Source organism: Mobula birostris, chromosome 16, assembly GCF_030028105.1.
Source record: "Mobula birostris isolate sMobBir1 chromosome 16, sMobBir1.hap1, whole genome shotgun sequence".
Lineage (NCBI taxonomy): Eukaryota > Metazoa > Chordata > Chondrichthyes > Myliobatiformes > Myliobatidae > Mobula > Mobula birostris.
The window spans coordinates 30,415,130-30,426,226 of record NC_092385.1 but is presented as its reverse complement, the minus strand read 5'-3'; the positions used below and the strand labels follow the sequence as shown (position 1 = coordinate 30,426,226).

The following is an 11,097-nucleotide window of genomic DNA, read 5'->3' as shown; positions in this document are numbered from 1 at the left end:
TCTCCACAGATGTTGCTCACCCCACTGAGTTCCTCCAGCAGACTGTTCGTTGCTTCACTTTTGTTGAAACATCGGGCAAAATCCTAAATAACTCACTAACTGGATCCACTAGTGCATGAGTATCAATCAGCTCCAGCGCATGGCTGAAAGGGTCACTGCTGTACTGTGCAGGGCACTGTTCTCTTTATCTGTGCAACTTGTTGGGCAAGGAGAAAATCACTTGATGGATTTGGTGTGGGTGAAAGTCAAGCTCATCGTCCGTGGATTGGAGAGTTTGACAGCATTAGGGAGATGAACTACAAAGAAAGTTAAGGGTGGCTGCTACTCAGAACTGAAGGTGTGAGAATACTCAGCAAGATGGAGTGAAGTATTTACTTAAAGGCAGAAAGTTGTTGAAGCTCACCTGTTCTTTCCAGGTTTCTTTCCACATTAAATCAGTGACCTGCGCACATCGCCCATTCTTGTTGGGAGCTGTCGACTTCTTCTCCCCTCTACAGGAGAAATTCATGGTCGCCTTCCTCTGTACCATTTGATATTTGTAATGAAGCTTCTTAAATCTAGGTTCAGAACTGGATGCAAACCCATCCCAAACACTTCTATGTATGGATTTTATGTGCTATTGAGCTCATATCCTGTGATGAAACATGATGCCTGCTGCAGACGTTGAACACCTATAACCTGGTATTTAAACGGTACAACAGAACAGAGATGAACTGATTTCCAGGTTTCACCCATGCAATTTCAGGCCAAGTCAAAAAGCCAGCTTGAGGAATATTGGGATTGTAGGTTATGTTGACATAAGTGTCTAAAAAAGCAATGGCATTTTGCCGGGTAGGACATTAATCTGAAGCCATATTTGCCTCTTGACTTTGATAACGTTAACTGTAATTGATAAGACTGACAACTTTGACCACAATTCCAAGAAAAGGACAGAGTTATTCTGCCTCCTGGTCAATATTATTACCCTAACCTTTGCCCCCATCTCATTTAATTGTGCGGGATATTGAGGACTAATATAAAAAGAATGTGACTACTAACAGCCACCTAGATTTCTGGACAACTTGCTCATGTTCACTGTTGACCAATGAAAATATCGGCTCTAATATGGTCTCTTTTGGTGTGTAATTTTCTATAATTCGGTTAAACTGCCCAAGACTAGTTTCCTGCCTTGTTGCATGAACCCGTTGATTCCTGCCTGTTCCCTTATCCTTTAATTAGTCATGATTCCATTCTGGTATACTATCCCCAACATCTTTAACCCCCATTTTATACAACAGTGCCTCACCAAATACCAATTGCAAATTCAAATTCTCGGTTTGGTTCCACTTTACCAATTTTGATTATGGCACTCCCTTAAAAGCCCACTGATCCTGTCTATTATGATTTTCTTTGGTGTCTTGTAATCATTGACCTAATAATGGATTTCAGCTCCTTCCTGAGAACTGAAGCAAGGCTAATTGGTGTTTAGTTCCCTATTTAGTCTTTCTTTCCTTTGTAAACTGTGAGATTACATTTGCTTCTTTGCAGTCTCTTGGTGCCATTCCAAGCAATTTTGATACATCATCGTTACTGAATTTATTATTCCGCAGCCGCATCTTCTGGAACCCTGGGATGCATCTGTCAAGATATTTTAATGTTTTCCTCTCTGTATTGTCTTCAGTACTTTCTCTTTAGTGATACTAATTACCTTCACATTCTCAATGTCATTGGACCTTTGGATTTTATTCTTGCTAATTTCTTAAGTCTTCAGTGAAGGCTGATGTGAAAAGTGTATTTCATGTCTCTAATATTTCTCTAATCCCCATCAACAAATACTCCTGCCTTTGAATCCAAGGGACCTGCAGTTATTCTTGCTATCTCTTCCTTTGGATCGGGACTACAGAGCGTCGTGGGAGCTGAATTCTGAAGGAAGGCAGTTTTTTTAAAAACTTCTTCGAGCGCAAGAAGGGCGAGACTGCGTAGGCACGTGACATCAACAGGACCACGCGGAGAGTTTAAAAAGGAGACTACCCTATACAGCGGGCAGCAGAGTGAGTGGGAGCAGAGGGTAGGGCTTTGGCTTCAATGGGCTTTGGCGGTAAACGGAAAGAGGCGAGAGCGAAGCGCCAACTCTTTTTTTCTCCCCCCCCACCCCTTTCGCGAATCCGCCCGGACAGACAGGAACAGCAGGGCTCTCACAGCTAATGGTATGAGCTAACCGTTTAAAAAGTTCGTCTGTTTGGTGAGGTAAGTGGGTGAGTAGTCTTATTTTTTCTGTTTCATTCCTGTAGAATTAGGTAGCATGCCTGCAGGGTTAGTGCTTTGTTCAGGGTGTCAGATGTGGGAATCCTGGGAGACCTCCAGCCTCCCTGATGGCCACATCTGCACCAGATGCACCAAGTTGCAGCTCCTCAGAGACCGTGTTAGGGATCTGGAGCTGCAGCTCAATGACCTACTGCTTATCAGGGAAAGTGAAGAGGTGATAGATAGGAGCTACAGGGAGGTAGTCATCCCTAGGCTACAGGGGTCAGAAAACTGGGTCACTGTCAAGAGAGGGAAGGGAAATGCCCGGATAGTGGAGAGCACACCTGTGACTGTGATCCTCAGCAACAAATATCTTGTTCTGGATGCTGTTGAGGGGGATGACCTGACAGGGGACGCCCATGGTGACCGGGTCTCTGGCACTGAGCCTGGCGCTGTTGTGCAGGAGAGAAGGAGGGAGAAGAAAAATGCGGTAGTCATGGGGGATTCCACAGTCAGGGGAGCAGACAGGAGATTTTGTGAGCTTGACAGAGATACCTGCATGGTGTGTTGCCTCCCAGGTGTCAGGGTATGGGATGTCTCGGATCGGGTCCTGAATATTCTAAAGGGGGAGGGTGAGCAGCCAGTTGTCTTGGTACATATTGGTACCAATGACATAGATAGGACAAAGGAGGAGGTCCTGAAGAGAGATTTCCAGGAGTTAGGAAGGAAGCTGAGAAGCAGGACTTCCAGGGTAGTAATCTCGGGATTGCTACCTATGCCATGTGCTAGTGAGGGCAAGAATAGTAGGATCAGGCAGATGAATGTGTGGCTGAGAGACTGGTGTAGGGGGCAGGGCTTCAAATTCTTGGATAATTGGGATCTCTTCTGGGGGAAATATGACCTGTTCAAAAAGGACAGGTTACACCTGAACCCGAAGGGGACCAATATCCTGGCAGGAAAGTTTAATAGAGCTGTTAGGGAGGGTTTAAACTAATTTGGCAGGGGGATGGGAACCGGAATGATAGAGCGGAGGAAGGGGAAAACAAATAAATTTAAGATAGTGAGCAGTAAAGATGTCAGGAAAGACAGGCAGTTGATGGGGCAAATTTGTAGCCATTGGGATGAGTTGCAGTGCAATGAAGTTGCAGTGAAATCAAAGCAAAAAGTATCAAATACTGGTCTTAAGGTGTTGTGCTTAAATGCACGCAGCATAAGGAATAAGGTGGATGATCTTCTTGTACAGCTACAGATTGGTAGGTGTGATATTGTGGCCATCACTGAGACCTGGCTAAAGGATGCATGTCTCTGGGAGCTGAACGTCCAAGGATACATGGTGTATCGGAAGGATAGGAAGGTAGGCAGAGGGGGAGGCATGGCTTTATTGGTAAGAAATGATATTAAATCATTAGAAAGAGGTGATATAGGATCAGAAGGTGCAGAATCTTTATGGGTTGTGCTAAGAAATAGCAGGGGTAAAAGGACCCTGATGGCAGTTATTTATAGGCCTCCAAACAGCTGCAGTGATGTGGACTACAAATTACAACTGGAAATAGAAAAGGCTTGTCAGAAGGGCAGTGTTATGATAATTGTGGGGGATTTTAACATCTCAAGAGAGAGAATTTGTAGAATGTCTGCGAGATGGCTTTTTAGAACAGATTTTTGTTGATCCCACTAGGGGATCGGCTGTACTGGATTGGGTATTGTGTAATGAACTGGAGGTGATTAGAGAGATTGAGGTGAAGGAACCCTTAGGAGACAGTGATCATAACATGATTGAGTTCACTGTGAAATTAGAAAAAGAGAAGCCGAAATCTGATGTGTCAGTATTTCAGTGGAGTAAAGGAAATTACAGTGGCATGAGAAAGGAACTGGCCAAAGTTGAATGGAAAGGGACACTGGTGGGAAAGACAGCAGAACAGCAGTGGCTGGAGTTTATGCGAGAAATGAGGAAGGTGCAAGACAGGTATATTCCAAAAAAGAAGAAGTTTTCGAGTGGAAAAAGGATGCAACCGTGGATGACGAGAGAAGTCAAAGCCAAAATTAAAGCAAAGGAGAGGGCATACAAGGAAGCAAAAATTAGTGGGAAGACAGAGGATTGGGAAGTTTTTAAAACCTTACAAAAGGAAACCAAGATGGTCATTAAGAGAGAAAAGATTAACTATGAAAGGAAGCTAGCAAATAATATCAAAGAGGATACTAAAAGCTTTTTCAAGTATATAAAGAGTAAAAGACAGGTGAGAGTAGATATAGGACCGATAGAAAATAATGCTGGAGAAATTGTAATGGGAGATAAGGAGATGGCAGAGGAACTGAACGAGTATTTTGCATCAGTCTTCACTGAGGAAGACATCAGCAGTATACCGGACACTCAAGGGTGGCAGGGAAGAGAAGTGTGCGCAGTCACAATTACGACAGAGAAAGTACTCGGGAAGCTGAATAGGCTAAAGGTAGATAAATCTCCTGGACCAGATGGAATGCACCCTTGTGTTCTGAAGGAAGTAGCTGTGGAGATTGCGGAGGCATTAGCGATGATCTTTCAAAAGTCAATAGATTCTGGCATGGTTCTGGAAAACTGGAAGATTGCAAATGTCACTCTGCTATTTAAGAAGGAGGCAAGGAAGCAAAAAGGAAATTATAGACCTGTTAGCTTGACATCGGTGGTTGGGAAGTTGTTGGAGTCGATTGTCAAGGATGAGGTTACAGAGTACCTGGAGGCATATGACAAGATAGGCAGAACTCAGCATGGATTCCTTAAAGGAAAATCCTGCCTGACAAACCTATTACAATTTTTTGAGGAAATTACCAGCAGGCTAGACAAGGGAGATGCAGTGGATATTGTATATTTGGATTTTCAGAAGGCCTTTGACAAGGTGCCACACATGAGGCTACTTAACAAGATAAGAGCCCATGGAATCATGGGAAAGTTACATACGTGGATAGAGCGTTGGCTGATTGGCAGGAAACAGAGAGTGGGAATAAAGGGATCCTATCCTGGTTGGCTGCCGGTTACCAGTGGTGTTCCACAGGGATCAGTGTTGGGGGCGCTTCTTTTTACATTGTACATCAACGATTTGGATTATGGAATAGATGGCTTTGTGGCTAAGTTTGCTGACGATACAAAGATAGGTGGAGGGGCCGGTAGTGCTGAGGAAACGGAGAGTCTGCAGAGAGACTTGGATAGATTGGAAGAATGGGCAGAGAATTGGCAAATGAAGTACAATGTTGGAAAGTGTATGGTTATGCACTTTGGCAGAAAAAATAAACAGGCAGACTATTATTTAAATGGAGAAAGAATTCAAAGTTCTGAGGTGCAACGGGACTTGAGAATCCTCGTACAGCATACCCTTAAAGTTAACCTCCAGGTTGAGTCAGTAGTGAAGAAGGCGAATGCAATGTTGGCATTCATTTCTAGAGGAATAGAGTATAGGAGCAGGGATGTGATGTTGAGGCTCTATAAGGCGCTGGTGAGACCTCACTTGGAGTACTGTGGGCAGTTTTGGTCTCCTTATTTAAGAAAGGATGTGCTGACGTTGGAGAGGGTACAGAGAAGATTCACTAGAATGATTCCGGGAATGAGAGGGTTAACATATGAGAAACATTTGTCCGCTCTTGGACTGTATTCCTTGGAGTTTAGAAGAATGAGGGGAGACCTCATAGAAGCATTTCGAATGTTAAAAGGTATGGACAGAATGGATGTGGCAAAGTTGTTTCCCATGATGGGGGAGACTAGTACGAGAGGGCATGACTTAAGGATTGAAGGGCGCCCATTCAGAACAGAAATGCGAAGAAACTTTTTTAAAGTCAGAGGGTGGTGAATCTATGTAATTTGTTGCCACGGGCAGCAGTGGAGGCCAAGTCATTGGGTGTATTTAAGGCAGAGATTGATAGGTATCTGAGTAGCCAGGGCATCAAAAGTTATGGTGAGAAGGCGGGGGAGTGGGACTAAATAGGAGAAAATGGATCAGCTCATGATAAAATGGCGGAGCAGACTCGATGGGCCGAATGGCCTACTTCTGCTCCTTTGTCTTATGGTCTTACGGTCTTTATACTAAAACTCTCATTATCTTGCTATTATATATATTCTAAATTACTCTCAAAAATCTTTATCAAATTTTTAGGCAATAGAATCAGAATGACATAGATTCATTATCCTAAATTATATGATGTGAAATTTGCTGTTTTGTGACAGCAGTGCAGTGTAAAGTAATAAAATTATTACACAAAATACAGAAATAAGTTGTGCAAATAGACGGAATAATGAGGTAGTATTCATGGACTGCTCAGAAATTGGATGGTGGAGATAAAGAAGCTGTTTCTGAATTTTTGAGTGGGGGAATTCAGGCTTCTGTATTTTCTGCCCAATGATAGTAACAGGAAGGAGCATACCCAGATGGTGAGGGTCTTTAGCGAAAGATGCTGCTGTCTTATAAAATTGTATCTTTAACCTAATATTGTTCTTAATCTCTTAGACACATTTGAAACACTTTTCTCCTAGATATTTTCATTTCTCAATGAGGTATTGACGGATTTTAATTAATTTTTAAATGCTTGATATTTTTTGCCTATTAAGAAGCTTGAAATCAATATTCCCTAAATTTAGTTAGTTCAGCCTTCACATCTGAGATTTGGATTATTTGCAACCCGGACAGTCCCCGTACTTTATTAGTTCTAAAGCACTTTGAAATGTCCCAAGGTCATTGAAGGTGCTATATACAGTGCCTATACAAAGTATTCAACCAACCCCCCCCCCCCCCCACAACTTGGAAGTTTTATTGTTTTACAACATTGAATCACAGTGGATTTAACTTGTCTTTTTTTTGACACTGATCAACAGAAAAAGACTCGTGTTAACGTGGAAACAGATCTCTACAAAGTGATCTAAATTAATTATAAATATAAAACACAAAATAATTGATTGCTTAAGTATTCACCCCCTTCGAGTCAGTATTTAGTAAAATGCACCTTTGGCAGCACTTGCAGCCTTCAGTCTGTGTGGATAGGTCTCTATCAGCTTTGCAAATCTGGACAGTGCAATTTTTCCCTTCTTTACAAAACTGCTCAAGCTCTGTCAGATTGCATAGGGATGGAGAGTGAACAGTCCTTTTCAAGTCCAGCCGCAAATTCTCAATTGGATTAAAATCTGGACTCTGACATGGTCACTCCAGGACATTGCTTTTAAGCCATTGCTATGTAGCTTTGGCTTTATGCTTGAGGTCATTGTCTTGCGAGAAACAAATCATCTCCCAAGTCTCAGTTCTCTTGCAGACCGCATCAGGTTTTCCTCCAGGATTTCCCTGTATTTTGCTGCATTAATTTCACCCTCTACCTTCACAAGCCTTCCAAGGCCTGCTGCACTGAAGCAACCCGAAAGCATGGTGCAGCCACCACCATGCTTCACAGTAGGGATGGTGTGTTTTTAATGGTGTGCAATGTTTGGCTTGCACCAAACATAGTGTTTAGTCTGATGACGAAAAAGCTCATTTTTGGTTTCATCAAACCATAGAACTTCTTCCAGTTGACTTCAGGGTCAGCTACCTCCTGTGAGTTTTTTTCAACAGTGGCTTTCTCTTTGCCACTCTCATAAAGCTGCGACTGGTGACGCACTCGGGCAACAGTTGTTGTATGGGCAGTCTCTCCATCTCAGCCACTGAAGCTTGTAACTCCTCCAGAGTTGTTATAGGTCTCTTGCTGGCCTCTCTCATTAGTCCTCTTTTTGCACGGTCACTCAGTTTTTGAGGAGGGCCTGTCCTAGGCAGATTTACAGCTGTGCCACATTCTTTCCATTTGTTGATTGTTGACTTAACTGTACTCCAAGGGATATTCAGTGACATGGAAATTTTCTTGTATCCATCTCCTGACTTCTACTTTTCAATGACCTTTCACGGAGTTGCTTGGAGTGTTCTTTAGTCTTCAGGGTGAAGTTTTTGGCAGGATACTGACTCACCAGCAGTTAGACCTTCCTGATACAGGCGTATTTTTACGACATTCAGTTGTAACACCTTGACTGCATACAGGTCTCCAAAAAAAGCTCTCCATTTAACTAATTATGTGACTTCTAAAACCTGTGATGATTTGGTGTGTCATATTAAAGGGGGGGGGTGAATACTTATGCAATCAATTATTTTGTGCTTTATATTTGTAATTAATTTAAATCACTTTATAAGATCTGTTTTCACCTTGACACAAAAGGCTTCCTCTGTTGATCAGTGGCAAAAAAGCCAAATTAAATCCATTGTGATTCAATGTTGTAAAACAATATAACATGAAAACTTCCAAGGAGTGTGAATACTTCTTGTAGGCACTATAATTATTATTTTATGATGAGCTGCATACTTTGATGCATAACAAGTGAAGAGGAATAGTAGAATTTTATTTTGCTTTTGTGTCAAGAGATACTGAAAACAATTGTTCAGGGACAAGAATGATTGATGCCAAGTAATTTCCTTTTGTCAAAGGAGTTGTTGCAACACATGGGGAGCTCTTTTGGGATGACATATCTGTTTGAAATTTACCAAGTCAATTGGAACCCGCCACTGCATGATCAACTTCTCACAACCAATTTTCACTATAGATTTGCTGACTCTATTTAACCTATTGCTGAAATTTACAGTGCCATTCAAAGCGAGGTTAGAGAAATTGTAGCAGTACGCAACATATTATCAAGTGGAAGTGATTTTGTTTACATTCCTTTTATTATTGCTGTACAGGATCAAAAGTACCATGGTCAGTGCTCCTCCGAACTTGACCCTCTTATACACTTACTTCTCAAAACAAAATGAAACATGATCCTTTATAGCATCACAAAAGCATGGAACTGTAACTTTGCTCAGACTCTATATCTGATTTTCTCTTTCCTCTCCTTTAACCTTAAAGTTAGATTTAACTTTACACAATCTTGGTTTCTTTTATTGCTCCAGTGCTGGAGTTGGATAATTCCCTGGTCAATCTTTATTTCTGAAGAAAAAAGTGAACCATGAATCCATGTGAACCTTTAGACCACCATGAAGTTTCTTCTTTCAGGATTTAAGTAATTGATTTTCATCCATCTGGATTTTGTATTTTGGTCTACTTGGGTTGAAAATTAACCTTATTTAATCTTGCATCAATGAACTCCTGATCAGGTATCAGCTGATAAGCAGAGCTTGCTCTTGACTGCTTTGTCCTATACTTCCATAATCTGAAGAACTTCTATTGCATCATAAGGCAATCTATGTTGTTATAAGGGAAAACAAATTCAATTCTCTAATTATTTCATTGTGCTTAAATTTTCAAGTGCCCTGATAAGGTAGAAGGTACAGGGGCCTCAGAACGTGTAGGTCAGCTGGTGGCACAGTGAGATCAGCGCCGGGCTCGAGAACGGAGGTTCCCTAGTTTGATCCAGTGACAGACCGCCCCCGTGCGCGCTCTCCATCCGTGCCGGGTTGATGTCGAGCTCACAACTCAACCTCGTAAAAAAAAACACTGCCACCTCCAGTTTAAATTCCCATGCAGAATATCATCGAGGTTCAAATGCCCAAACGCAAACCCAAACCACCAGTTTCAAGAACAGTTACTATCCCTCAATGATCAGGCTCTTGAATAGAAGGGGATAACTGCACTCAGTTGTCGAATTATTGAAATGTTCCGACAACGAATGATCTCACTTCGAGGGCTCTTTATCTCATTATTTATTGCTATTTACTTTAATTTGCATTTGCACAGTTTGTTGTCTTCTACACTCTACTTTATCCTGCAGTGATCCTGTTATAGTTACTATTCTCTAGGTTAACTGAGTATGCACACAGGAAAAATAATCTCAGGGTTGTATGTGGTGACATATATGTACTTGGATAATAAAATTCACTCTGAAATTTGAAATAGCGCTATACAGTACATCTCTAAAGTTTTGATGTATTATACATCCTATCATGATGAGCCTTGTCTGTCTGCCTTCCATAAATCTGATGTTTCCATAGCCACATGGCAGTGTCCAACTTCTCTGCTAGTCCCATTTACTTTCCACCCTGTGCTTGTTGGTGCACAATGGCTGCAGATTAAGCAACACATTGATTTAAAAATTTTCAATCTTTCTTGCAAATCCATCCATTATTTTACTCTCTCCACTCTGTGATGTTCTCCATGGCTACTGTATTGTGAGGTACCTCTGTTCCACAAATTCTAGCTTTTTGAATATCTCTACTTTTCATTACTCCTCATTAGAGGCCAAATCTTCAGTTTGCAAAGCTTTGAACTCTGGATCTTCCTTCTTAAACGTTCTCCCTTTCTATCTCATTTTAATTCTTTATGACATTTATTAAAATTACTGCTTTGACCAACCATTCTAATGTCCCCATATGTGGCTAGTAGTTAAATTGTGTTTGGCAACTCTCCCGTGAAGCACATTAGGGCATTTTTCTTTGATGCATTATAGGAAGAAGTGGTATTGGTTTTGTTACTAAATTCTATCCTGCATACAGTAGCCCAGCTCAGAACTTAATGTGGTTTTATACAGGCTCATCATTGCTTCTTGGCTTTTATATTCCGATAAATTGCATTGTTTTTTATGGTCGGTTACCTAATGCATTGGCATTAAAACTATCTGAACTACAAAATCAAATCCCTTCCCTCTTCCATGGATACCTGCAGCTATCTTTTAGAGAGCTTCATATCTTATCAATATTCCTTTGGTTCACTTTAACCACTTATATCTTTCATCTATAGCATTATGTCTGGGTATTCACGATCAAGTTCAGTCATTGTGGTGTGAAATCAGGTTCATGGTTTGATGAGTGGGACAGAAGATGCTCGCAACCAATAAGCACTGTTCCCACTAAGCTGTGCAGGTGCGCGGGAGCACAGTAACTGAAATGATCCCACATACATAGTCTTTGTAGC

General features: G+C 41.5%; 2 protein-coding genes across 2 annotated transcripts in view; both read left to right on the top strand.

Moving 5' to 3' along the window:
- Positions 1-1,077, top strand: part of thoc7 (THO complex 7) — a 52,432-nt gene extending 51,355 nt beyond the window's left edge. The window contains exon 8 of the mRNA XM_072280506.1: positions 10-1,077. Within this exon, the coding sequence (XP_072136607.1) occupies positions 10-119 (110 nt within the window). The 3' untranslated portion in view covers positions 120-1,077. The remainder of the gene's footprint in view (positions 1-9) is intronic.
- A 143-nt stretch (positions 1,078-1,220) lies between these two features.
- The window catches only part of LOC140211309 (cadherin-related family member 3-like), a 99,991-nt gene continuing 90,114 nt past the window's right edge, over positions 1,221-11,097 (top strand). Inside the window, exons 1-2 of the mRNA XM_072281019.1 lie at positions 1,221-1,234; positions 1,939-2,030. Coding sequence (XP_072137120.1) covers positions 1,221-1,234; positions 1,939-2,030 — 106 coding nt within the window. The remainder of the gene's footprint in view (positions 1,235-1,938; positions 2,031-11,097) is intronic.